This window comes from Eulemur rufifrons, chromosome 6 (genome assembly GCF_041146395.1).
Source record: "Eulemur rufifrons isolate Redbay chromosome 6, OSU_ERuf_1, whole genome shotgun sequence".
NCBI lineage: Eukaryota > Metazoa > Chordata > Mammalia > Primates > Lemuridae > Eulemur > Eulemur rufifrons.
In genome coordinates, this window is record NC_090988.1 from 100,949,397 (window position 1) to 100,975,589 (window position 26,193).

The 26,193-nt window shown below is 58.8% G+C and overlaps 4 protein-coding genes across 8 annotated transcripts in view; 2 read left to right on the plus strand and 2 right to left on the minus strand.

Annotated features, from left to right (window-relative positions):
• The window catches only part of CHKA (choline kinase alpha), a 67,652-nt gene extending 61,732 nt beyond the window's left edge, over positions 1 to 5,920 (plus strand). For all 4 annotated transcript variants that reach the window (XM_069470299.1, XM_069470300.1, XM_069470303.1 and 1 more), the window contains one exon: positions 4,735 to 5,920. In XM_069470299.1, coding sequence (XP_069326400.1) covers positions 4,735 to 4,794 — 60 coding nt within the window. In that variant the 3' untranslated portion in view covers positions 4,795 to 5,920. The remainder of the gene's footprint in view (positions 1 to 4,734) is intronic.
• Positions 5,921 to 7,865: 1,945 nt separating this feature from the next.
• Positions 7,866 to 18,740, minus strand: TCIRG1 (T cell immune regulator 1, ATPase H+ transporting V0 subunit a3). Its single transcript, XM_069471740.1, has 20 exons — positions 18,691 to 18,740; positions 16,324 to 16,444; positions 15,867 to 15,945; positions 14,875 to 15,095; positions 14,702 to 14,787; positions 14,343 to 14,469; positions 14,183 to 14,265; positions 13,950 to 14,043; positions 13,664 to 13,876; positions 12,880 to 13,024; positions 10,840 to 10,979; positions 10,605 to 10,762; positions 10,435 to 10,525; positions 9,748 to 9,866; positions 9,449 to 9,662; positions 8,957 to 9,100; positions 8,673 to 8,777; positions 8,477 to 8,594; positions 8,085 to 8,262; positions 7,866 to 8,002 (listed from the first exon to the last, which is right to left on the minus strand). The coding sequence occupies exons 2-20, from the start codon at positions 16,438 to 16,440 to the stop codon at positions 7,924 to 7,926; spliced, it is 2,511 nt and encodes an 836-aa protein (XP_069327841.1). The 5' UTR covers positions 16,441 to 16,444; positions 18,691 to 18,740; the 3' UTR covers positions 7,866 to 7,923.
• A 2,221-nt stretch (positions 18,741 to 20,961) lies between these two features.
• Positions 20,962 to 26,154, minus strand: NDUFS8 (NADH:ubiquinone oxidoreductase core subunit S8). 2 transcript variants are annotated; one of them, XM_069471744.1, is made up of 7 exons: positions 26,102 to 26,154; positions 24,687 to 24,744; positions 24,547 to 24,597; positions 23,596 to 23,685; positions 23,329 to 23,501; positions 21,242 to 21,370; positions 20,962 to 21,155 (listed from the first exon to the last, which is right to left on the minus strand). In XM_069471744.1, exons 2-7 carry the CDS (start codon positions 24,742 to 24,744, stop codon positions 21,024 to 21,026), a joined length of 633 nt encoding a protein of 210 aa, XP_069327845.1. In that variant the 5' UTR covers positions 26,102 to 26,154; the 3' UTR covers positions 20,962 to 21,023. The 2 variants fall into 2 exon arrangements, with proteins under 2 accessions (XP_069327845.1, XP_069327844.1); XM_069471743.1 differs by lacking the exon at positions 26,102 to 26,154 and adding an exon at positions 25,869 to 26,090.
• Positions 26,105 to 26,193, plus strand: part of UNC93B1 (unc-93 homolog B1, TLR signaling regulator) — a 31,411-nt gene continuing 31,322 nt past the window's right edge. The window contains exon 1 of the mRNA XM_069471742.1: positions 26,105 to 26,135. The gene's annotated coding sequence lies outside the window, so the exon portion shown is untranslated. The remainder of the gene's footprint in view (positions 26,136 to 26,193) is intronic.

The window sequence follows — 26,193 nt, forward strand, 5'->3', positions numbered from 1 at the left end:
TGAAATAGAAAGTGGATCCCCAAAAATAGAGAAAATCAATGAAACCAAAAGTTTTTCGAAAAAATATCAAAAAACATAAATTTCTGGCCATGCTGAGCAATGAAAAAACAGAAGACACACATTACCAAATCAGGTGTCAAAGAGGACCTCACCACAGATCCTGTAGATGGATGTTAAAAGGACAAAAGAATATTATGGACAACTTTATGCCAGTAGATTTGACAACTTGCATGAGATGTGTGAATTCCTTGGAAAATACAAATTACCAAAACTAATATATGAAATGGCCATATATTTATTAAATAAATTGAATTCATAATTTTAAAAAATCCTTCTTGTAGAGTAAACTGCAGGTCCAGATGGCTTCCCTGGTGAAAATCATCAAACACTTAAGAAAGAAATAGGCCGGGCGCAGTGGCTCACACCTGTAACCCCAGCACTCTGGGAGGCTGAGACAGGAGGATTGCCTGAGGCCAGGAGTTCAAGACCAGCCTCAGCAACAGCAAGACCCCATCTCTACAAAAAATTTAAAGATTAGCTGGGCATGATGGCTGAGCTCTGATGACACCACTGTACCCTAGCCAAGGAAACAGCAAGACCTTATTTCAAAAAAAAAAAAAATTTTTTTTTATAAAAGGAAAAATAATACTAGTCCTACACAAACCTGTAGAAAATAAAGGAAATGGGAACGTTTCCCAGCTCTCTTGATGAGACCAGTATTACCCTGATACAAATACTACACAAAGACATTTCAAGAAAATTACAAATCAGTGCCCTTCGTGAACATTAAACAAAAGTCCTTATCAAAACATTGGCAAAAATTAAATCCACTAACATTTAAAAATACAGTATATGATGACCAAGTGGCAGCTATCCCTGAAATGCAAGTTTGGTTAACATGTGGAAAATGAATTAATGTAATTTTTCCTATTAACAGAATGAAGGTGAAAACCATATCATCTCAGTGAATGCAGAGGAAAGCAATACCGAGTGATGATAAAATATCCTAGCAAGCTAGGAATAGAGGGGAACTTCCTCAGCCAGACAAAGGGCATGTATAAAAACCCACAGCTAACATCATTATTAGTTAAAGACGGCACACTCCCTTTCACCGCTGCCCCAAGTACAGAACAAAGGAAGGACGTTTGCTCCACATTGTCCCGGAGCTCCTGTCCAGTGCAGTAATGCAAAGAAAACACAGGCATGCTGGGAAGGAAGAAGAAAAACTGCCTTTATTCTGTAGATGACATGGTCGTATACATTAAAATAATAAAGGAGTCAACAGAAAAGTTGTGAGTTTATCAAGGTCACAGGATACAAGGTTTACATACAAAAATAAATTGTATTTCTATTTGCTAGAAATAGTTGTACGTGAAAAGTGTTTAATTGCACTTACAATGGCATCAAAACATGAAATGTTTAGGGATAAATGCTTAAATATGTGTAAGATCTATACACTGAAAACTATAAAAGAGTGGTAAAAGTAAAGAAGCTGAGCGAGAGAGAGCCCCCCGACAGCTGGGCAGACTCCAGGTAGAGATGTAGGTTATTTATGGAAAAAAGGATTATATTTCTTAAAATGATGCAGGAACAACTGAAGCATCATATGGGGAAAAAAATGAACCTTGATCCCATGTCATACACAAAAATCAGCTTGAAACAGATAATAGACCTAACATAAAGGCTAAAACTATTAAGTTTTTATTTTTTATTTATTTATTTTTTTTGAGACACAGTCTCACTCTATTGCCTGGGCTAGAGTGCCGTGGCGTCAGCCTAGGTCACAGCAACCAACTCCTCCAACTCCTGGGCTCAAGCGATCCTCCTGCCTCAGCCTCCCGAGTAGCTGGGACTACAGGCATGTGCCTCCATGCCCGGCTAATTTTATATGTATTTTTTTTAGTTGTCCAGCTAATTTCTTTCTATCTTTTTAGTAGAGACAGGGTCTTGCTCTTGCTCAGGCTGGTCTCGAACTCCTGAGCTCAAATGATCCGCCCGCTTCGGCCTCCCAGACTGCTAGGATTACAGGTGTGAGCCACCGTGCCCGGCCTTCTATTAAGTTTTTATAAGAAAACAGGAGAAAGGCTTGGTGGCTGTGCACAGGTATTTCTTGGTTTACATAAAACACGAACCTTAAAGGGAAAAAAAATGGCCGGGCGCGGTGGCTCATGCTTGTAATCCTAGCACTCTGGGAGGCCGAGGCCGGTGGATCGTTTGAGTTCAGGAGTTCGAGACCAGCCTGAGCAAGGGCGAGACCCCGTCTCTACTAAAAATAGAAAAAAATTGTATGGACAGCTAAAAAATATATATATAGAAAAAATTAGCCGGGCATGGTGGCGCATGCCTGTAGTCCCAGCTACTCGGCAGGCTGAGGCAGTAGGATTGCTTGAGCCCAGGAGTTTGAGGTTGCTGTGAGCTAGGCTGACGCCATGGCACTCTAGCCCGGGCAACAGAGTGAGACCCTGTCTAAAAAAAAAATAAATAAAATAATACAGTAATTTGATGTGAGTGGAAAAAGCACAAACCCAGAGTGCTTTTTCCTGTTCTTTCACCCAAAAACGATCATCACTACAGAAGACTTCTGTGACTGAATGTGGAGGATTTCTCCCAAGCAACAAGCAAACAATCAGTTCTGCAGCAGACACCAGCTGGGTGTCCTCCAATTCAATTCTGACGCCATCTACCTGGAAATGGCATCAGATCCCACAAATCAAGGGCTCAGTCCCCAAGACTGCCCCTTCTCCCACTTCAGACACTGGTCTCAAGCCTGAGCCTCTGGAACTTATGACTGACTGGCTGTAAATTGGGGTTCCCATAACTCCTTCCTTAGATCTGATTAATTTGTTAAAGCGACTCACAATAAACTGGTAAATGTTAAGGGGAAATACTTAATACTTACCAGTTTATTACAAAGGATATTTTAAAGGATACAAATAGCCAGATGGAGAGATATATAGGAGGATTAGGTCTGGAAGGGTCCCTAGTGCCAGAAGCTTCTGTCTCCATGGAATTGGGCTACACCACCCTCCCAGCACGTGGGTAAGTTCTCATCACCTTCCTGTGGTGAGAACAGCCTCCATCTGTTCAGCTGTCCTGAAGCTCCCGAACCCTGTCCTTTGGGCCTTTTGTAGAGACTTCGTTGGATAGGTGTGATTGAAACATGGACAACTGTATTGAAATGGGTTTGTAAAAAGGTCTGATCTAAACCTAGCAAGGCCTGTATCTTTAGATTCTTCTTGGCCTCTCTGTGCAGCATTCTTTACTCCAGGGTGTGGGGCAGGACCCTCTCTGGAATGAGGGTCTTGTGACCCACAATCAGATTAGACTCCTGCCTTGGGCAGGTGAAAGAAGGGCAGGGAAGGTCAGATTCTGTTTACTGTAGCAAGGGCTGTGGGAGTTAGGAGCCAGGGAACGTGGGACTAAAAAACATATATACATATATCTTAATAATATCAGTAGACTTCAGCAAAGTGCAAAACTCTTTGAATGACACCATTAAGAAGCTGAAAAACAGTGTGACAGTCTCATAAAATTAAACGTAACACTTACCATACAACCCAGCAGCCCCTCTCCTGGATAACACTCCAAGAGGAATGAAAGCGTATTTCCACACCAAGACTTGGACTCAGATGCTCATAGCAGCTTTATTTTTAATAGCCCCAACCTGGAAACCACTGAAATGCCCGTCAGCAGGCGAATGGATGATACACACGATAGGTGCATGTGGTGGAAACTACCCCGCAATGACAAGGAATGAGCCGCTGATGCCAAAGCTTGGATGACTCTCAGAAACGTCATGCTGAGTGACAGAAGCCAGGCACAAAGGGGGCGTGTTGTATGATTCCATTTATGTGATACATAGGAATGAGAAGTCCATGTCTAGTGGCAGAAATTGGGTCAGGGGCTGCCTGTGGTGCCAGGAGTGAGCGCGGGGCTGACTGCAGGAGGCCCTGCGGGACTGTGAGCCGTGCCGGGAGCGTTCTCGTGGTTGTGGCAGTGGTGGAGACCGGGATGGTGCACCTGTGAAAACTCTCACATTGTCCATTTAAAATGGGCTCATGTTAATGGCGTAGAAATTATAGCTCAAGTTAATTTTTTGATGATATTGTAATCTTCCTGGCATTTAGAATTGCACTTTTAGATTGGGAGTGGGTCTTTAAGAAATTGTGTCGTGCACATAGATGGCCAGACGAGGGAACGACCTAGGCCAGTTCATTGGCATGACGGGAGCAGAAACAGAACGCAAACCAGGTTCTCTCCTTTCCCTCTCGGGGTTCTTTTTAACAGTCATGCTGCAGGCGATCCCGGAAAATAGGCGGCGCCCTCTTTCTCTTCACCTTTCGTTCTGTACTTGCTCACATCCCAGGGACAACGTTGTGCTCTAAAAGCACAATGTCCTTTATTGTGTTGGTCAGCCAGTGCCTGCAGAATTCAAGTTCAACAGATGATGAGCCGTAGCACTGCCAGACACACAGACAAGCAGTCCCTCCTGGGTGGCAGGGCTGGGCTGGCCAAAGGACTTCGAGCCAGGTCTATTGCAAAGAAAGGTGTGCAGGGCCAGTGCTGAGAGCTCGGAACACTGTTGACTTCAGAGCAGCCCTGTTGCACACCCTGTCCTGGGCTGTGGTCCTCTTGGGTCCGTGTCCTCGGCCATTGCCTAAGCGGGACACGTGGGCAGGGCTCGGGCAAGCAGGAGCCCTTGGTGAGATCTTCTCTTTACTTGCTGTCTCCTAGGACTACGCCCAAGCGAGGTTTGATGCCTATTTTGACCAGAAGAGGAAGCTTGGGGTGTGACTGTGGGGAGGCCTCCATCCACCTTGGCACTGGACAGCACGGGGAGGTGGCCGAGCAGGGTCCCCTCTGTGCTTCGACTGCACACCTGCGGCAGGACGGCTCACTACTGAACACAGATGTGTATGATACTAAAGACTGTATTAAAATGGAGTAACATTTATTTCATATCTTGTTTACGATTTCACTAGGACTCTGAAACGAGATTGGGGAGCAGAAATATAGTCCAATAGTGCAATATCTCTGAATGCTTTTAATCTAGAGAAGGCATTTTGTATTTGGGGGTTAAGGTTTTCAGTCAGATACGGCAGACGGCAAAAGTAAACAGTGTTACTGCAGGTACTCTGGTTAATGTTGATTTTACAGATTTTTCATTAATGTGCTGGTGAACATTGTGACCAGGCTTTTTGTAGATGACGATGTGCTGTAGACACTACTCACTCCCAGAGACATACTGTGAAGTCACTAGTCACTGCTGCAGGGCGGGCTTCCTGGTGCCTCAGGAAGCTGCTCTTTCACCCTCCGGTCCAGACGGTGGAGGCTGGGGAAGCAGATTGCTCGGGAGCCGTGGCGCCGCCTGCTCCGGGGGGCCCAGCTCCCTGTTCCTGTTGTACATACTGTGTTAGACTGATGAGTTTCTCCTTAACTGGCTAGAACCTCTGTCGGGCCCCTCCTAACTGTGAGTGTGCTCCAGTGCCTCCAGTGAGGCTGTGGCCCGGGGACCCTGTGGGGACCTCCCCATCTTCCTTCCCGCCCGTCTCCCCCTCTGGGGGAGCAGGCTGCGCACCCAGCTCTCTGGGCCCTTCCCTCCTCCCGCTCGGCCTGGAGCCCGGGAGCCTATGACGTGGGCTGGCCTCCCCCTGGTGGTTCTGCCCCCGGCCCCTGGGCAGGGAGAGGGAAACCCTGGCCTGGGCTCTCCAGTGGCCAGCTTTCCTGGCCCTCACTCTTCCTGGTGTCCCTTATGTCACCCAGCAGCCAGTATGTGGAATGTGGGGCTGTGGATAGAGCATAGCTGTGAAATCTGTATATAGTAAATGTCCTATGGGATAAATTCATAGCAGACCTTTTTTTTACTTTTATTTGAATTGTTTTTTGTGCATATATTTCTGCTACCACAGAGATTGTACTATATAAATAAATAAAAAAATCAAAAACCCAATCTCAAGCTGTCACCCTTGGATGTGTCCTGAATCTCAGGGAGGGTTTCTGCTACCTTAGGTGCTGGGAAGTGCTCCAGGCAGGGTGAGCAGGGCCCTGCTGCTCTCCACTGGGCCCGTGAGGCTCTGTCAACCCTTCCCCCTCCTCCCCTCCCCCTCCTCTCCCTTCCCCTTCTCCTCTCCTTCCTCCGCCTCCTCCTCCTCCTTGAGATAACCCCTCCGGCCTCCCTGGCCCCCCTTCACAGCCTGGGCCCCAGATGTCAGAGGGCCACTGGGTCTGCCCTTGACCTCTCCCTCTGAGTCCTAAGGGGATCTCGGCCAGCAGCCCCCAGACGTGAGACCTGACTCCTTGTCCCTGCTTCCGGCCCAGTGTGAGGACCTCTGGAAGATGCAGGAGAGACTGGGAGCAGGGTTGTGTCTGGGGAGGACACCAAGCGGCTGGGCCAGGAAGGAGAGGGGCTTTTCACTGTTTACCCTGCTAGACATTTAAAACTTTAAGCAGGTGAATGGGTTTTGACATCCAGACGATAAAACAGCAAGGTAACGTCACACTCCTGTATAAGATCCCAGTGGCTTCTCCACTCAGAACGAAGATGCCAGGGCCTTCCTGTGTCCTGCAGGCCCTGCTGGCCCCCTCTGCCAGCTCCGCTCCAGCCTGCTCTTCCTTGGACACACCAGGACCGTCAGATCTTCAGATGATGGGCTCCTTCACATTGCCCCCCTGCCCGCTCAGTGGAGAACATGGCCTTATTGGGGGGAGGGTCTGAAGAGGTAATCAGGATCCGATGAGGCCATTTGGGTGGGCCCCAATCCAAAGTGACTGGTGTCCTTATAGAAAGTGCTTTCTAAACTGTTCCACTAAGATGGTGCTATTCCCAAACCACCCTCACCCCACGTCCCTCCCCGGCCCATCACTTCCTCATGCAGTTAACTCCCCTGGGGTTCTCAGGTGCCTCCTGTGTTGGGCCACACGCTCACAGGGCAGGGATGGGACCTGTGCTGCTCTCTGCAGAGTCCTCAGTGCAGGTGGCCCCCCCACCCTTGTGTCTCCTGATGACCTCCACTCCCCAAAGGTGCCCTCCCAAGTGCCTTTGCATATGCCATTCCCATGGCAACCAGACTTCTCAACCGGTTCTGCCAGCTGGGATCCCACCACACCTGTCTCCCCAAATCACACTTGGCTCTGAGCGTCTCATAATCATCCCCTGCCTCACTGCCTCTGCTCCCCAGGAAGGTGCGAGGCTTTGAGCTCTGGGTTTAGTCCAGAGCAGGCAGCAGCCACCTCGGTTACTAACCAGCCACTCGCACCAACACTGCTCTGAGGCAAGTCTCTGCCAGGTACGTGGAATCGCTGCAGAGCCCCTCCTGCCTGCTCCCGGAGGGGGAGGTAGGCAGCCCTGTTCTGACCCTCAGGGCCCTGGGCAATTCTTAGGCTGCTCTGGGCAGCCCCTGCCCTAAATTGCAGGCGTGTGGCCTTGGGCTGTGACACCACAGTCCTTTCGCACGGAGAGCACTGTGTCAGGCTTGGGTGTCCTGGGTTGCTCTCTTCTTCAGAGCGCCTTGAGCCTGAGGCCCAGCACCGGCACCCCCCTTCCCCCCAGAGTGTCCCAGACACGCTTGCATCCAGTTTGTACACCTCCAAGGATGGGGAACGCACTCGTCCAGCCTGGCCCCGTGAAGACACTTGCCTCTGAGTTAGAATGTGCTGGAAACATCCTCCTTGGCCCTAGTTCTGCCCTCTTTTACCCCCAAAGTCTGGAGTTATTGCAGATGTGCTCAAGCATTGAGGCCCCAGATCCTAGACCAGTGCCCCCACCTCAGCCAGGAAGGAGGGTGTGAGCACAGGCAGGTAGTGCGGGAGGGGCCGTGCCCCTGGTGCCCCTGCTGCTGCCGACAAGAACAGACACAGCTCCCAGGCCTGCCACCTCTTTATTCCTTTCTGCACAGGGAGCTGGGTGTGACCCACAGGTGGGCGCTATTCATCCTCCAAGGCGAAAGTGAAGGGGCTCAGCTTGTAGCCAGTACCGGAGTAGAACTTGTTCTGGAACTCCACCCTGTGGGGTGAGAAGGGGAGAGGCAGGTGAGCGGAACCTCCCCCTGCCCTGTGCTGCCCAGGCCAGCCCGGCAGGCTCTTACCAGTGCAGCCGCAGGGCGTGCAGGAAGGCCGAGAGCCCCTCCATCACCAGCAGGATGGCCACAGTCAGCACGGCGAAGGCGGCAAAGATGGGGACCAGCGCCACGGCTGCCACGCCCACCTCCCGGCCCATGCCCAGGCCCAGGCGCATCACCATGGCCCACAGGACCTCCGACAGCTCTGCGGGCAAAGAAGGGGGCCATGAGGGCCGAGAACAAGCAGGTACCTGCCAGCCCCCTCAGTGGCGAGGGACCTCCTCAAACAACCCCATTTTACAGCAGGGGTTACTGAGGCCCAGAGAGACGTGACCCGCCCAGGCCACCCAGCCAGCAGCTGGGTGTGAGATGGAGCCAGGGCCCAGGGCGGCCTGCCCCACCGCAGCCAGGACACTCACGGGCGTGGGCCAGGCTCAGGGCCCAGAGGCGCAGGTAGGAGGCCGTGTTGGAGATGCAGCCCAGGCAGAACTCAATGGTGTGGATGGCCTGGTGCATGAACACCTCGGAGGGGACAAGCTGCAGGGCAGGCGGCAGTGAGTGGCCTGCAGGGGCCAGCAGCCAGCCACCCCGGAATCAGGAAGGCGCCCCGCCCACCTGGGCCTCCTTTTCGTCCTCCGGGCACCCTGCCTTCTCCTCATCAGAGCCCCAGCCGTTCTCGGACACCTCGGGCGAGTCCAGCAGCCCGGCCTTGTCTTCCTCCTGGGGCGAGGGGCAAGCAGGGTGGGCAGCCCCCCAGCCTGGGAGGGGCCCACGCCACCCCCACTGCCTGCTCACAGCCACTCAGGAGCCCGCAAGGGAGCTGAGGGTGTGGGTTGAGGACACGGCCCCCTGCAGCCCCACCTGTCAACCGTGCCCCCACCTCGTGCTCCCGGCCCTACCTGCCTGCCCGCGGGGTCCCTCCGTGAGTGGCGGCGGCTGCAGCGGCGGCGGCGCTGCCTGCGCAGCAGGTACAAGGGTGTGCCGAGCAGCAGCACGGGCACCGTGGCCAAGGCCAGGACCACCAGTGTGGACTGCACCACTTCCTGCCGGCGAGAGGGTGCGAGTCAGGTGTCCCCCACCACGCACACATGAGTCGTCCAGGAACTTGGGTCACACCAATCACATGAGCCCAGAGAGCCTACAGTCCCTCCTTCCCAGGGCCCTGCAGGGCTATGGCTCCTATGAGACTCCTGTGAGAAGGGACCTCAGGCTTCTAGCACCTACTGCGAGCTGCCCTGCTCAGAGCTGTGCACCGTCGCCTCCAACCGCCCTTCCCGCACAGCCTCAGCCTGCATCCCCATCTCCCAGACGAGGAGCCTGCAGCTCTGAGCGGCCCAGTGACCACAGGGACCCCGTGAGGCTGGGAGTCCTGCTGCCCTGGCCCGGCCCACCTGGCTGGAGAAGAACGGTTGGTTGCTGGGGCTGCGGGAGAAGAGGAACATGTTGATGAAGTGAATGAGGATGCTGGGGGCCGAGGCAGCGCTGGTGGCTGACACACTCAGCCATTTGTAGACGACCAGGAAGACGAGGTAGCCAAAGAGCCCCAGCAGAAAGGTGAGCTCCGGCAGGGTCTCCAGCAGCAGCCGGTGCCTCTGGCCAAAGTGCCTGGCGGGGAGGAGGGCGGCGCGGTCACTGGGGCCCACCCTGCTCTGCGTGGCCTCCACACCCCGCCAGCAGCCCCGGCCCTCACAGGTGGTTGAAGACTCCAAGGACCACCCCAAAGGCCATGTGCGTGACCCCCAGGATGACGGACATCTTCATCTTGAAGGAGTTGAGGAAGCTCAGGTGGTTGCCAGCCAAGCTCCAGACCTGGGGCAGGAGGGGCAGGCCGAGCTCAGGGACGCCCCGGCCACCACTGCCAGGAAGCCCCACCCCCTGAGGACACAGCCCTATCTGTCACCTGCCCACCTGTCCAGGGCAGGCACCTTGCCTGTCTCCTGTGCCCAGGACAGGGCCTGCCCATCGAGGGGCAGCAGAGCACAGATGGGGCCAGATGGCTCCGGCCCCAGCTCCTCACAGCTGGGTGACGTGGGCGCGGCATCTGTGCCTCAGCCTCCCCATCTGTGGAGCGCGGTAACGCTAGTGTGCACCCCCCAGGTGTTCTGAGGATCAAATATAAAATCGCTTCAGAGCAAGGGCTGAGAGAGCAGCCTCAGCACGATGCGACATGTGCCCTCCTTCCTCTCTGCGTGCTTAGGAGACCCTGGCGTAGCCGGCAGGGCAGGCGCCTGGTGTCCCCCGTGCCTCGGGCAGGGCCCGGCACGCAGGAGGTGCCCAGCGACAGCTGCTGGAGGCGGGGGCAGCGGGGCATCGGAGTCCCTGTGCTGCCCTCTCCCTGCCTCCACCCTCCACGGGCACTCGAGTGGCTGGGGCTCACGGGGTCAATGCCGAAGGGGTAGGGTCCCAGGAAGACGCCGTTGATGCTGGGGTCCAGGGTGAGCACGGCGTGCTGGGCCAGGAACGCGTCGCTGCGGCAACATGGGCAGGGCAGTTAGGGCCGCAGGGGGCCGGGGCAGGCGGGGCCGGGGGCAGGGGCCGGGGCCTCACCTCCAGCCAGACTGGTTGGCCATGGCGGCCACGCTCCAGCCCGAGGGGAAGATGGTGGTTGCTCGGCTGAAGCACTCGTTGTAGATGAAGCCAGTGTAGATGGAGAACAGGCCCATAAGCAGGAGCAGATAGCGGCCCCCAAAGAAGGTCTGCCAGACCTGGGGGCGGCAGCAGTGCAGTGAGAGGCTGCCGGCCCCCACCCCCACCCCTGCCAGGACCCCAGCCCGGCCCCCACCTCGTTCTGCGCTGTCTTCACGGCCGGCCGGTCCTCAGCGAGCACCATGGCCAGGGCGAAGAGGAACATGAGCAGCCCATGGCCCACGTCGCCGAACATCACGGCGAAGAGGAAGGGGAAGGTGATGATGGTGTAGGGCGCTGCGGGCAGAGGGTTTGCGCTCAGCCAGGACCACAGGGAAACCAGCATCTGCTTCCCGTCCAAGACGCCACAGAGGTGCCAAACCCAGGCTCCTGGGACCCCAGGAACTGCCAAGGTGGTGCTCTTAAGGCAGGGACACCAGACTGCCTGCCTGCAGTCGAGAACCTGCCATTTAGGAGCTGTGTGACCTTGGGCTAGCTACTTAACCTCTCTGAGCCTCCGTTTCCCATCTGTAAAATGGATATAACACCAGGGTTACTGTAGGGTTCCTAGAAGTGAGCGAGGCCACAGGAGTGGCCGGCCGACTGCGGGTACGCCACGTAAGGTCAGCGCTCCAGCTACTGCTATTCACAAGAAGAGCGTTTCGCAGAAGCCCTGAAAGGACAGATGCAGCCCTGGCTGGCATGTGGCAAGTTCCAGAAGGCTGAGCTGGGCACTTACTCTCTGAAGTCCCAGTTTCCCTTCAGTAAAATGGAACAATTCCTAGAGGGAGGCGGGAGGATTCCAATACACAGGCCTTGCTAGGGCTGAATGGTGACCCCTCCCCAAGAAATATATATTGGAGTCCCCACCCCCAGTATGTCACAACACGGCCTTATTGGAGAAAGAGTCCATAGAGGTAACAGGTTACCATGAGGCCATTTGGGTGGGCCCCGATCCAGTGTAGCTGGTGTCCTTACAGAAAGGGAGAATTTGGACGTAGAGACAGAGGAGGACACCACGTGAGGATGAGGACGGCCACCTCCAAGCCACAGGCAAAGGCCTAGAACGGATTCTCTCCGGCAGCCCTCAAAAGACACCAACCGCGCTACACCTAGATCTGGGACGTCCAGCCTCAGGCAGAGACAGCACCCAGGCATGGCCCCGTGTCACAGCAGCCCTGGCAAACTGACACTCCCCAGAAACGCGCCATCGCTGCGGGTATCTGGTGACGCGGCTTGTTCCAATTTGACTGGCCTGTCGGTGTGCAAGAGCTACGGCCAGGTGCAACCGGGTAGGCGCCCAGATCGCGCCCGGGAATGCTGGCCCTGAAGGATCAGTGGGCCCCAAGGAGCACATGGGCCGTCCTCACATCCTGCCTGCACCCCTGGGGCCCGAGCACCCCGACTTTTGCCCACTGGGTGAGGCAGGGCCCCTCCCTGGCCTGTAGCCAAGTCCCCCCACCCCCCAGAGGCTCCACCACGGTCACGCCCATGCTATGGCTGGGCCTCTCCTCCCAGGGGACGGCATCGGCCACACTGCAGTCGGCCCACTGTCTGGGGGGAGAGGAACCAGGCAGGGGACATACCAGGTGTCACAGATATCAGGGATCCCGAGAGTGAAGGGGAGGGGGCAGCCAGAGCTCCCCTCCGACCATCTCTTACTGGTTTCTCCTGGGGGCGCCTCCCTCAGCAGTCCCCGCACACCACAATGCCCGTCTCAGGGAGAACCTGACCCAAGACAGCATCCATTCAAACTATTCACACGACACTGCCTGGCCAAACCAACCACACTGGCAGTGACTCGTTTGCTCTCTGCCATGACCATGAACCTTCCCCACATTCCTCTAGGGGCTGCGCTATTATTTCCATTTTGCAGTTGAAGCGACAGGCTCAGCGGAGCTAAGAAGCTCACCAAGACGAGTGGGCCGGGCTTCGAACATGGGCCGTCAACCCTCTACCCTCTGCACAAGCCCATCCAGCGCCCTTAGTAACCCAAGCGGGGTGCACTGGGGACAACAGAAAGCCTGCCCAAGGGCCCCTTGAGAGCGTGGCAGGGCGTGCACCTCTCATTTCTTCTCCAGAGGCCGGGCAGGCCTGGGTAGACACGCCCCCGCCCCCAGGCTCACACCCTACATGGGGCAGCTGAGCCTCGCAGAGGGCGGGGGTTGGCCTGGGGGGAACACGCCGGGGCTCTCACCGGGGTTGACCTCCTGGTAGCGGCCCACACCGTAGGCGTCCACGATGCCCTGGAAGCTGGCCGTGAAGCGGTTGGTGCGGATGAGCGTCGGGGGCATGTCCTGGCAGGGGATGCGGTGAGCCACTGCGCTCACTCCCGCCTCGCTCTGTGGCACCAGGCAGACAAACAGACCAGACCCATGGTGGGAGCCTTCAGGGACCCTAGGATCCCCCAGGCAGGCCCAGCTGGAGATGCGGAGCATGGCAGGGGCTCCCTGGGTGGGCACCGGGGGAGCCAGGGCAGCCCCTCCTCGCTCTGCAGAACGGGATGATCAGCCCTGCCCTGCCCGAAGTCGGGGCCCAAAGACCTCACTTGGACTGGGAGGTGCTCGGGGAAAGGAAAGGGTGGCCCGGGAGAGGGAGCCCCAGCCTCACCGTGAGCACATGCAGGGGCAGGTGTGTGCGCCAGCGGCCGGGGCAGGGTCACACACCCACAGATGAGGAGCCTGAGGCTCCCGGCCAGGCCCACGGCCACCTGGCCAGAGCCTGGGGCAGCCTGGATTTGAATGAGGTTCCTGACTTTATAACTGCTTTGGGTGCGGCCTCGGGGGCTCTGGGAAGTCAGGGGAGTGGGGGCTGGCCGGGCCAGGGCCCTGGGGGCGGGGGGGACGCCTGCAGAGGCCAGGTGGGAACTCGAGGCGAGGCCTGGTGTGAGGCAGAAGCAGGCACCTGCTGGCAGGAGGCTCCTTGGGGGCGCCCGACCCAGGGGAGAGGAGCCCAATCCCGGGCGACCCTGCTGAGCTCACCGAGCTGTCCCGCAGCGCCTCCTGCAGCACCGGCAGGTCGCGCGTGGCGCACCAGACCTCGGCGATGAGGCACTTGTGTGTGGTGCTCACGCTGCACTGGTTGAGGGCCAGGTACACAGCCTTCATCTTGCGGACCTGCACCTGCCTGGGCGGCAGCAGCTGCTGCACCCGGCCCAGCACCTGGCTCAGGAAGCGCTCGGTCTCCCCCAGCACCTGCGGCCAGAGCGGGCGGTCAGGGGGAGCCAGGAGGGCCGGGCAGGGGTCCGGCCATGCCAGGGGCACCCACCTCCTGCAGCTCCTGGCTCTGCTGCTGCAGCTGCTGCAGGGCCGCGCGGCGGGCCTCCTCCTGCTCCAGGAACGGGAAGACGTGGCAGTGGAAGCTGGCGGGGAGGGAGGGCTGCGTGAGTCTGACGGGAGCCCGCGGGGCAGGCCGCAACAGGACAGGCTCTGTGGAGGTGACAGCGGGCGCTGGGGAGGGCGCTGCACACCTGCGAGGCCCAGCGGCCCCCATGCGCTCACCAGTTGGTGATCTTGCGGATCTTCTGTCCGATCTGCTCGCCCCAGTAGGAGATGAGGAAGGTCATCCACGTTGCGGGCTCACCCTGCGGAGCCAGGCTCAGGTCACCCTGTCGTCCTGCCCTGCCCAGGCCGCCCCTCTCCCTGGCCGCCGCCCGCTCACCGTCACGGGGTCCTCCAGCTGCTGCTCCGTCTCCCTGAAGCTGGCGATGAGGAAGCCGCGGCAGGCCCTCCAGAGCAGGCGCTCCAGGGCGGCGGCCTTGTGCGGCTCCACGGCACCTGCCACGAAGCTGGCGGCCGGCCGGCTGGGTGGGGGCTGCCCCGCACTCCCTGCCCACCTCGCCCTGCCAGGCCACCCCGGCCAGGCCAGCCGGGCAGCCACCTTGGCCCTGCCCCCAAGGAGAAGGCAGGAAGCCACCCAGGCAGGGCCTGAAGAGGAGGACCCCCCCCCAACCCAGGGCAAGGGCAAGGCTGAGGGAGGAGGCAGAGGGCACCCCAGCCACGCAGTCGTCCCTCACTCACTTGACCCTCAGGTCCTTGTGCGGCCCCCCGGGGGACAGGAGCAGGGGTGTCCTTTCTGACGGCCCATCCATTTGGGCGGCTGCCAGCTAGGAGTCGAGAAGCACCATGAACCCTGGCCCGGGAGCCTGGCATCCCCTCTCCCAGCCCCGTCCCCTGCCCAGGCTGGAGCTGACCGGGGGTGCGTGGCCCTGGCCCAGTACGGCCGAGTGGAGCCGCAGCTGGTGCAGCTGGATCTGCAGGGCCTGCTGGTTGCCCCGCACGTCCCGCAGCTCCTGCGAGAGGCGGTCCGTCTCCTCCTGGATGCGCAGCAGGTCTCGCGGCGGGGGCGCCGGCAGCCTCCCCTCGGGCGCAGGCAGTGCCAGCCCAGCTCGCCGCACCTCCTCCTGCAGGAAGGCTAGGTGCAGAGGGACAGGGTCACACCAGCCAAGGGCTGGCTAACGTCTAGTGGACCCCACACATTGCCCCAAACTCCCTTGGCCGCCAGCTAACTAATCCACCAGGCCGGGGGCCCCAGGAAAATGCCAGGCCAAACCTCCACCACGAAGGTGTGCTCCCTGCCTCGGAGCCCCCGTCCCTTGGCCACTGCCCAGCGCAGGGCCTGAGCCCCACAGAAGTCTCCCCACAGCCCCATTCACCGCAGGGCCTGAGAGCTCAATGGAGCTCTGTACCTGCCTAATCATTTAAAAGCTACAAATCAAACTAACAGGCCACAAAATAAAACCTGCTCTATCCTCCTACCTGGAGACTGGGGGGCTGATCTCTTGGTGCCCCTAAAGGCTCCTCCTGGGAGAGGTTGCCAGAGGGAGCCTCGGATCCCAGATCCTGGCCTCCACCCAGCCCAGCCCAGCCCAGCCGCAGAGGAGAAAGCTCTGTCCATGCCTGTCCCCTGTTTAAGAACCCCTGTGGCTCTCCAGTGCCCACAGGATGATGTCCCGGCTAGGTTCAAGGCCTCCTCCAAGCCAACCCTGCCCGGGGCTGTCTGCTCAGCACAAGGCTACCACTTTCCCAAGAACGTCTCAGCGGCTCGTCTTGGCTCTGCAGGGCCCTGACTGCACCTCCTTTCTCTACCTTCCACCTGGGAACCCAGACTCTCCCTCTCAGGCCAGGCTTGGCTGGTGCCTCCTCCAGGAAGCCTGCCTGGGTTGTGGGCCTGGGGCCAACTCACTGAAGGTCTTCTCCAGCTCCTCGCAGCGCCGGACATCTGCCACAAAGCGTCTCTGGAAGGCGCTCACTGAGGCGTTGAGCTGCAGTTGCCGCATGGAGGGGTCAGTGTCCCAGGGAGGGGACCAGAGAGGTGTGCACCCTGGGGCTCAGGCCTTAGCCGCCTGGTCCAAAAAGGTGCTGAGCACACCGTGAGGCCCCAGACATCTGAGTGGAGCACAGACCAGAGCCCGTGCCCTGGGAGGGTGTGAGGAGGGCCGAGGAGGCCTGGCTGGACCCAGGCCTGGGCAGGGGGCCTCAGCCGTGAGCTTCCCAAGAGCAGAAAGTCTGCGGCAGGGACTGCTGGGTTCACGCGGGGCCGGGGCACTGCAGTGGGAGGCTGCCCCCCGCCCAGACTGTATTCCAGGCCACCTCACAGCAGCGCCCAAGGAGGAAGCCCCCCCGCCCCAGCCCCCACTCACGTCTCTGAACTCCACGAGGCCCAGCTCCCCGAGCTGGCTCACGCAGCTGTAGGCGGCTGCCGTGGGCAGGAAGAGCTGGACCAGCGCCACCTCCTCGCCGCGGAACATGGAGCCCATGGTCCTGCGGGGCAGGCCAGACAGTTCCCAATCAAGTTGGTGTCCCGCACACCTCAGCTCACAGAATCCTGGCAGGTAAAGCTACCAGCCCTGTCTGACAGATGGGGAAACTGAGGCCCAGGAAGGCGCGATGGGGTGCTGCGGTCACACAGGACGTATGCAGGGCGGCTGGGAGTGGAGCCCAGCCTGGCTGACCCCCAGCCCAGGCGGTCCACCCTTCAGCTCTCTCTGCCTTGCTCCACCCTCACCCTGGCGGCCACGGCTGGTGACACTGGCTCTGCCCCTGCCTTTGCTCCCGCTGCCCCCTCTCTGGCCTGCCCTCACCCACAGCCCACTTGCCCCAAGCCCCACGCCGAGGGCTGCCTCCAGCGAGCAGGGATCGTCTCAGAGGCCGCTGGAGCCCTCCCACCCCCCTGCGGGGGCGCTGCAGAGGGGGCACCTTCCCGGGGGGCCGCCTGGCTGCAGGGGTGTGCCCTGGGGGCAGCACAGCCTTCTAGGTGTCGAAACCACGAAAGTGAAACTGAAAAGGGCGGGAAGGCCTGGCTTGTTGCTCAACCTGTGCGGGGAGGGCCAGGGTGGCCTACAGCAGCCGCGGACGTCCCAGCCCGGGCTTTCCCGCCTGCTCAGCGGATGCCAGGGCCCCTCCGTGCGACCCCTAGCTCTTAAATTAGAGGGGAGGGGACAGCCAGGGGGAGGGCCCGGCTGAGAGCGGAGTATTTGGCACCAGAGTGCCCTGCCTGCTGTCTGGGCCGGCCAGGGCCTGCCCAGCTGGCCACTTCCTCCCCTGGGCCCAGTTTACCTAACTCTAAATAGAGACCCGCAGCCCTGTCCCCAGCCTGGGAAAGGGGAGAAGGCTGAGGCAGCCCGAGGTCACAGGAGGCCAGGGCCCTGGACAGGGAAGGTGGGCAGGGGGTGCTGGGTTCCACCCCCCAGGGACACGGTCCCACCCAGGGCAGAGGGCCAGGGATCAAGGCTTAGGGCCCTGTCCAGGCTGTGACTGGCTATGTGACCATAGGCAAGTCTCTTGCTCTCTCTGGGCCTCTACTTCCTCTTTGAGTGAATGAGACTTGGCCACCCATGGCAAAGACAGGATCAGGGTGGGGAGGTGACAAAAATAGCCAGAGTCCCCATATAATCCCTTCCTCCACCGCCTCACATAGGGGTCCCTAGAAGCAAGCCCAGTGGGAGGGGTACTGGGTGTACAGGCGGCTCAGCTGATACTTGCAGAGGTGAAAAGGTCACGTGACGACCCAGTGGCCAAGCCAGGCCCCAGGGCTGCAGGGGTGGAAGTCCCAGCACACAGTATGTGCTCAGAGGAGGGCTGTGCGCTGACCTGGGCAAGCTGTGTGGCTGTGCAGCCAAAGAAGCGGTTGTGGGGAGCTGGCTCTGGGGACTCGGGGTGGAGCAGCCCTGGGCAGCAGCTGCGGCAACTCCAGCCTGGTACCCTCACCAGGCCATCCAGGCCTCCCACCGCCCTTCTGCCTAGGGGTTGACTCCCTCTGGCCTGGGCGCTTTCCTCGGCTGGGACAACCTGTGGTGGGCTGGGCTGTGTGTAGGTGCCTGGTCAGACCCGTCTCCTGGCATTCAAGGCCCCCACTGACTCACCCATTACCCTGGGCCCCAGGGCCCCTGCTCCAGCCAGGGGCCACCACAGCCCCATTTAAGGAGCAAACGAAGGTGCCTACATCCTGTGGCCTTCAGGGTCCAGACTCGTCCACTACTCACCCTGTGCCCCTCTCCAGGGCCCTCAGGGCCTGGAGGCCAAGGCACCTGCTCTAGGAACCCCCCAGATCTCTCCTCTGAGCCCCTCCTCCCCACCCCGGTGATGAGGGGCTTGGGGAGGGGCCTGCGGCCCCCTCCATTACAGACTGGTGGGCTCTAGTGTCTGGAAGACACGGCTGGTCTCTGGCTCTGCCACTTCCTAGTTAGGCCTCAGTTTTCTCATCTGTAGAACGGGTCCCTCCCTGCCAGGAAGATGCTGCCGGGGAAGCTCTGAGCGCCCCAGGCCGGGCAGAGTTGGGCACAGTAGTTGCCGGCGGCCAACGCCCCACCCTCCTCCTCCTCTGCCCCGCAAGCCTCTTCCCTGGGCGTCCTCCGTGGCCCCCCGGCAAGGCCTGGCGCCCAGGGCGGGGGGTGACGGACTGCGCTGCCTCACCCCCCGGTGGGGCGCCAGGGCTCCCTCCTCGGGGCAGGGCATGGCGGGGGTGGCAGGCAGAGCTGGGGCTCCGCGGACCCCGGCGGGGCACTCACCCGGGTGGGCTGCGCGCCGCCGCTCGGCTCTTCGCTGCCCAGCTCGGCCCGGGCCGGCCCGGACTCGGCACGGCGCTCCCGCCTCGCCCGGTGGGCGGGGTCTGAGGGGCGGGGCCAGCGACGCGCCCGCCCGAGCCCCGCCCCCGGGGTCCGGGAGCCTGCGGAGAGGCCGGGCCGGCTGTGACCTCGCGGGGCCGTCCTCCGCGGGCGGCTGGGACGCCCTACCCGGCCGTGGGGCACGTAATCCCGGCGACCAGCGCCAACCGCGCGCGTCTACGCGACCGGAATTCGGAAGAGGCGCCGAGCTCAGGCCTAGCTCTGGACTAGGGGCTGGGAGCCCTGTCCCCTCTCACCTAGAGGGCTCGCTGGGTCTATGTCTGAGGGGACCCCCGCACACTGAGGCTAATGGCCCTGGGCCAGGGCCCCCCAAGACCCGCGTCTGCCCAGCGCGCTCCCCCAGCTCGAGTCCCCTCCACTTGGGTGAGGCGTGCAGTGACACCACCGCTTCCTGCTCTGACTCCTCAGGATGGTGTCACAGGCTCTTGGGTGGGTGGCTGCCTCTCTCTGGGTCCTTCTTCAATGGCAGCTGGGCATTAGGGACCAGGCCATGTTGTATGGTTCTGCTTCCGGCGCTGGGAAGTGCCCTGGGAGCACAGAGCCGAGCTGTTAGCCAGGGCTGCACCGCAGCTGGGGCCACCCACCTTGCTCCTCATCAGCTCCCAGGTCCCAGTGCCTGGAAACTGGAGCTGACACCCGCCCAGCTGCCTGCACTTGGGACAGGCCTGGACCTTACCCACTGGGGAACGAGAGGGACAGTGGGCCCTCAGCTGTGGTGATCCTTAAAGCCACTCAGTGAGCAAAGGCCTGTGAGGGGTGGGGGGAGGGGTGGGCAAATGGAGTCCCAGAGCTGGGCCTGGAAACTGAGTCACAGCCAAGGTCAGCTTCCTCAGAAAGTTGGGGGACTCGTGATTGGGTGCCATGGTCTGTTGTGATGGGGGTGGCAGTGGGGCAGGGGGGCCTCAGCAGAACAAGGCCTGGGACACCTCAGTAAAGGGGAAGAGCCAAGTCACATGCGGACACATTCTGACCATGCTGAACAGAAGTTCTCTGTGGGTACAAACTGGCTCCGTGCCAGCCATCTGTGGCAGTTATGTCCGGGAAAAGCTAAACTCAAGGTGACAGGATTTCTGAGCCCGCTTCGTTTTTAGAAACGCTCATCTCTTCTCTCCCCAGCTTCAGTCTGTGGGGGCCCCCAAGACTTGGCCGGGGGAGGGGCCCACAGAAGGCCCTGGGCCACTTCCACGTCAGATGGCAAGGGCTGGCCTAGGAAGTAGGCCCAGGTGTCAGCAGGTGATCCGAGGAAAGGGACTCCCTGGGAATGGGCTGGGGAAAGGCTGGGTTTCTTTGCTGCAGGCCTTCTCAGAGCCTTAAATGTCTAACATGCCATGTCTGCCCAAGAGAAGTCACTGGGGCATTTCCCACACTCACTGCTCCGCAGAACACCCGCCCCCTTCTTTCCAAGGAGCATCTTGGGTGAGCGATGTCCTGCAAAAAGCACTTTTGGAAACGAGGGGGAGGAGGACTCAAGGTCTCTGACTTGAGTTGGCTTGTCCTCTGGATGTGTGATCCCGAGCAAGTCACCTCACTTGGCTAAGGCGTTTCCTCACGCCGAGAGTGGAGCGTGATCCTTTCACAGTGGCTTGTGCCAAGTTCAGGGGGGCTGTTTTTGACTATTACGTCAGCACGGGGCTCGAGTCCCCAGAGAGAATCACACCACTGCGCCGGGACTTTCCTGGGACTGCAAAGCAGGAAGTCTCGAGCCACAGGAGCCAGGTCGGCAGCCTGGGCAGGGGAACTTGTGGCTGGAGGCAAGGCCAGCTCAGGGCCAGAAGGGCCTTTGTCACCCCCTCATGACTGTCACCCCCACAGCAAGCTTCCTCCTACCCCGACAAGGATGCTTTGGCCTTCTGAGTTTCTGCCACTTGATGTTCTTCAGCCTGAGGCTTGGGGAGGCTCCAAGTCCTAAGGGTCTTAGTTGTGGGGGGCCCTCAGGAGAGAGCAGGCCCGGGCCCCGGGCAGGATACCCAGGATCGTGGGAACAGCCGGCCTGAGGGGACCTCTGCATTGCCGTGCCTTGGGGAAGATGTGTGGGAGACAGGGGTGCTGTGGCCGTGGCCCAGCCTTGGGGAGGCCCATTGGGTCCCCTGGAGCCACACAGGCAGGCTGGGGACGGTCCCCCCCGGTGGCTGGATTCAAGACAGGAGGCGTTGGTGGGGTCAGAGCTGTTTTACTGGGCAGCAGGGGCTGCAGGCAGAGCCAGGCAGGCGGGGGCGTCACCGGTACAGGTAGTCGGCCTGGATGTTGGCGGTGATCTCAGCCTCCCACTTGTCCCCGTTGTTGAGCAGCTTCTCCTTGTTGTACAGCAGCTCCTCGTGTGTCTCAGTGGAGAACTCAAAGTTGGGGCCCTGCAGGTGGGGGAAGAGGGATGGTGATGTCAGGCCCCTCCCAAGAGCGTCAGCACCCTGACTCCCCCATCCTGGGGCCTACCCACCTCCACGATGGCGTCCACAGGGCAGGCCTCCTGGCAGAAGCCACAGTAGATGCACTTGGTCATGTCGATGTCATAGCGTGTGGTCCGGCGGCTGCCGTCGGCCCTCGGCTCGGCCTCGATGGTGATGGCCTGAGAGAAGGGGACACCGGGCACTCCCACACTGACCAGCCATGTCCAAGCCCCTGGGTCTACCCCTGGTGTCTGCACAGAAGCCCTCGCATCTCAGATGTCTTCCTGACACCCCCAGAAGCCACCCCTCACTTCTCCACAGTGCTCCCAGTGGAGCTGCTCCCAGTTTGCTTCTTATCTGTTAGCCGCTGCTATCACCACCCGGGAATGGACTTCCCGCGAGGGGTGGCCTGTCGCCTGCTTTGCTCAGTGCGGAACCTGCAGCCCTAGGGGGCTTGCTCTACAGTAAGCACTAGATTACAGGCACACTTTATCTTACTGCACTTGGCAGATAATGCTTTTTTCCCCCACAAATCGAAGTTTTATGGAAACCCTGCTTTGAGTATAAGCTCACTTCATTTCTCTGGGTCAGTACTTTTTAGCAATAAAGTGTTGGTTTTGTTTTGTTTTGTTTTGTTTTTTAAGAGATAGGGTCTTGCTCTGTTGCCCAGGCTGGAGTGCACTGGCATCGTCATAGCCCACTGTAGCCTTGAACTCCTGGGCTCAAGCAATGCTCCTGCCTCCCCCTAAGTAGCTGGGACTCTAGGCATGAGCCACCATGCCTGGCTAATAAAGTATTTAAGTATTTTTTAATTAAGGTGTGTACATTGTTTTCTCAGACATAATGCTAATGCATACTTAATAGACTGCAGTATAGTATAAACATAACTTTTAAATGCCCTGGGAAAACGTGTGACTCTTTATTACGATGGTCTGGAACAGAACCCACAACATCTCCAGAGCACCTGTTCTGTTTGTTGTATGTTGAGCAACTCTCCGACTTAAGTCTACTTATCCCCACTTGACGGATGAAACCTGAGGTTCAAAGCGGTTGAGGGGCTTCCCAAAGCGAAGTGAGGGGCAGAGCCCAAACTCAAAGGCATGTCCTTAACTCAGTTCCTGGGTACAGCCTCGTGCCACCTGGAGGAAGGGCTGACCTGGGCCTCCCACAGCTGGGAGGACCTTCGAAGGTGTTCAGCAATGACCCTCATACCCCCCAGCCCAGGGGTGGAATGCACACTACCCACAGTGGGATCTCCGGCTGGTAAACTCATCTGTTTGTGCCCATAAAAAAGGGGATAATAATCTCTACATCCTAGGGTTGTCTAGAGATTAAATGAGAAAATGTGAGTAATGCGCTTGGCACGGTGCCTAGTCCATCTGTACACAGCACTATCTGGAAGCCACTATCATCACTGCTGCTGTCTGGGGACTCTATATGCTCCTGGTCTGTGGCTGGAGTGGAGACATCAAGGCCACAGCCCGTGGCCTGGAGGACCCGGGAATGATCCAGGAGACAATCTAGGACTTGGACAGGAGCCACCCCGAGTCACAGAACACTGGGGCGTGGGGGGCCATTGTGTGGACAGTGAGTAACGGCCGTGACTGCTGGAGGTCACGCTGGGCACACCCAGGGGTCTGGACCACAGCTCTAATCAGATCTTTCTGTTTCTGCACTAACAGGCCCGACTCCAGTGGGACGAGATCCAGTAACAGAACCAAAAGCTCAAAGGAGCAGCAACCAGGAACAGGGAGGCCTCAGCTGTGGCATTGCGTCGTAGAGCCTGCAACAGGCACACAGGCAGGGCTCCTGAAACCAGTGCTGTGTTCAGGGACAGCGGACAGCCTCATGTGCCACCCTGTGGCTCAGAGGCCCTGGTTTCACACCCCTGACCAAACACCAAGGGGAAACCCATGAGTGTCCCACACCTGCTCAAGCTAGAAGCTGCACTCTGCAGACTCACTGACACAGAATGCTCTGGAACAAGGCCTCACTGTTCCCATTCATGGGGGGATGTGGCTAAGGGAGGGAAAGGGACTTTCTTGGGGACACATATCAAGCAGGGGCAGAATTCGGGCCCAGAGCACCCAGCCTCCCTCCTGCAGGGGCAGGGGCCCGGTGGCAGTCAGGGGCTCACCTGGGCGGGGCAGATGGCCTCACAAAGCTTGCAGGCGATGCAGCGCTCCTCTCCAGATGGGTAACGGCGCAGCGCGTGCTCCCCACGGAAGCGAGGGCTCAGCGGGCCCTTCTCAAAGGGGTAGTTGATGGTGGCCGGCTCCCGGAACAGGTAGCTCAGGGTCATGCCCAGGCCTGTGGGCAGCATGGGCATGGTGGGCGGGGGACACCTCCCCCTACACATCTGTGACTGCTCCTGCCTGCCCCGTCCCCTCCCCCTAGGACCCACCTCGGAAGAGCTCAGTCCACAGCAGGGTCCGGGCTGCCCGGTCGGTCACCGACTTCATGTCCATCGCAGGCTCCTGCATGTTCACATACTCTGCAGAGAGGTGGGCAGAGAGGACATGGCAGGAGGCCTCGCACACACCTTTCCTCCCTCAGGAATCCAGCTCAGGGAGATGAGGCCTGGCCCTCACTTCCAGGTGTGAGAGCTGGGTTCCCCAGAGGCCTATTCATTCACCAAACCTTTCCCAGCCTTAGCAAGGGCCTGTGAGGCTGCCTCCGGCCCTGGCCAGTCCGTGCCCACTTCTCCCTGTGCTTGGGCAGCCCTTTGAGCAGGGCTTGAAAAGGGAGTCGAGGGGTGGGTAAGGGGCTTGGCATGGGGGCTGGTGAACAGGCACAGGCACCATGGCCCACACCTGGCAACCCCCTCCCCATCACGGGGGGCGGCAGTGAGATCACACCTGCCAGCTCCTGCAATGATGGAGTCTGCTTCCAGGAGCCACAGTCAATCTCTCTTTTTTTTGAGACAGAGTCTTACTCTGTTGCTCCAGGTAGAGTGCAGTGGCATCATGACAGCTCACTCAATCTCAAACTCCTGGGCTCATGCGATCCTCCTGCCTCAGCCTCCCGAGTAGCTGGGACTACAGGTGTGTACCATGATGCCTGGCTAATTTTTCTGTTTTTAGTAGAGACAGGGTCTCGCTCTCGCTCAGGCTGGTCTTGAACTCCTAAGCTCCAGCGATCCTCCTGCCTTGGCCTCCCAGAGTGCTGGGATTACAGGCCTGAGCCACCGTACCCAGCCTGTCAATCTCGTCATCATTCTCATTTTAAGAATGGAAACTGAAGCTAAGAGAAGGGAGTCCTGACAAAGCCGGGACTAGAACCCAGGGCTCCTCCCCCATCTCTGGCAGGACCACAGTCAGAAATGCCTGAGGCTAGAGGCCACCACTGTACTCACTGTAGGTGGCTGCCACTGCACTGCTATGGAGGCTCCGGCCACTGGGATGTCCTGCAAAGAGAGAATGACACTCTGTGGCCGTGACCTCATGCCAGGAGACTGAGCTCCCCCATCCCCAGGAAAGGCTCCCTTAGTCCTACCTGCATTTGCGGCTTGAGCCAGGGCCCGCAGCAGCATGGGCGTGGTCAGGCAGCGCATCTAGGGGCACAAAAAGGGAGGGAGGAACATAATGCTGAAAACCTGCAGACATTAGTAATATCAGCAAAACCCACAATGTGACACCTAAAACATTATTTGTTTCCCTTCAGGACATGTGTTCAGAAAAAGAACTGTGGCAGTTCTCAGTCTTTTAAAGACATCCACAGTTAAAACTTATTTTCATGGTACTAATTTATTAATTGAAACAACATTCGGTGTATTTTGTGGTACAGCCTGAGCTGTTCAGTTTAAGCCTGGTCTCTAAACACTGTCATCGACGAAAGATATAACTAATAAAGATTTATTTTAACCCCCCCCAAAACAGAGGGAGGCTGGTGTGCATCCAAGACCTGCCCCCTCCAAGAACTCTGGCACTGCAGGAGCCTTCAGCCTAGACTCCAGGCCATCTCGTCCCCTGCTAACACCCCACTCCTGTCAGGGGCACAGATGGTCTACTACCTGTTCCCATGCTAGGCACCTCCTGGCCCTCCAACCTGACCCAGCTCAGCTGGGCTAAGGTTTAGAGAGCTCCTGTGGACCCCAAGTTCTATCTAACCTCCTTAGAAGCCTTTAAAATCCATCCCTCCTCCCTCCCCTCCCAGAGCTCCTGCTGCCCATCTCTCCCTTCCCTCCTTTATCCTCCCCAATCTGGCCAAAAATAACACTACCAGCCAGCACCACCATGCACTGAGAGTTAACTTTCTGCCAGGCACTGCGGTGGGCGTGGGGGTCACATGCACTGTCGCCTTACAGATGAGGAGCTGCTGTTGGCCCCAGTCACACGATAGGGGGATGGGCCAGTACTGGAACCCAGCCCTCCCCTGCTAGAAACCCTTAAAGGCTTAAATAATCCTCAGGATCAAATTCTTTTCCCCAGCTTCAAGGTTCTGCTGGAACTGACCCCCAGCCTGCCCAGTGACCTTGGGTAGAGGATGTCACCTGGCCTCAGTCTCTTCACCTATGAAATGGGGGTGGGGTGTCATGAGAACTAAGGGAGTTCGTACATGCCAAGGGATTGGCCCAGAGCTTGGCACTTAGCCGGAGATCAAAATGCCCTTCCAGTGACCTGTAACTTCTGGCAGAGCAACTGGGTCCCAGGCACCCAACCCAGCACCTTCTCCGACCTTTCCCATGACCTTTGACCTCAGGGACGCTTGCCCAGCCAGGAGGCGCATGCGCCCTGAGGCTGCCTGCTCCTCGGTCAGTCCGCTACACGATTGAAGGACAGTGGCCGCGGGTCCTGAGCAGGCTGAGATGAAGCCCGACGCAAAGCCGGCGGCGCCAACGGGGACACTACACTCGGCCCCGACGCCACGCTGCCCAAGCCGAGCCTTCACGACGGAGCTCTGATACCCACCTTGAGCACTGCCGCTTCTTCCCTGGCTGAGATGGTAGGTCAACCGAGAGGCGGAGCCTACACTCTGAGACGCTGCCATTGGGCCAGCTGGC

Bases quoted from the DNA above. Each gene is read 5' to 3' on its own strand.
- TCIRG1 (XM_069471740.1), bottom strand. From the start codon at position 16,440: ATGGGCTCCATGTTCCGCGGCGAGGAGGTGGCGCTGGTCCAGCTCTTC. The intron at 14,266-14,342 runs GTGAGCGGGCGG...CTGGCTCCGCAG, and splicing joins AGCTGGAGGACCCCGTGACG to GGTGAGCCCGCAACGTGGAT. The intron at 9,663-9,747 runs GTGAGGGCCGGG...CCTCCCCGCCAG, and splicing joins CTTGGAGTCTTCAACCACCT to GCACTTTGGCCAGAGGCACC.
- NDUFS8 (XM_069471743.1), bottom strand. From the start codon at position 25,919: ATGCGCCTCCTGGCTGGGCAAGCGTCCCTGAGGTCAAAGGTCATGGGA. The intron at 24,745-25,868 runs GTCGGAGAAGGT...TTGTGCCCCTAG, and splicing joins GGTCAAAGGTCATGGGAAAG to ATGCGCTGCCTGACCACGCC. The intron at 23,502-23,595 runs GTGGGTCCTAGG...TGCTGCCCACAG, and splicing joins GTGGACTGAGCTCTTCCGAG to GCCTGGGCATGACCCTGAGC.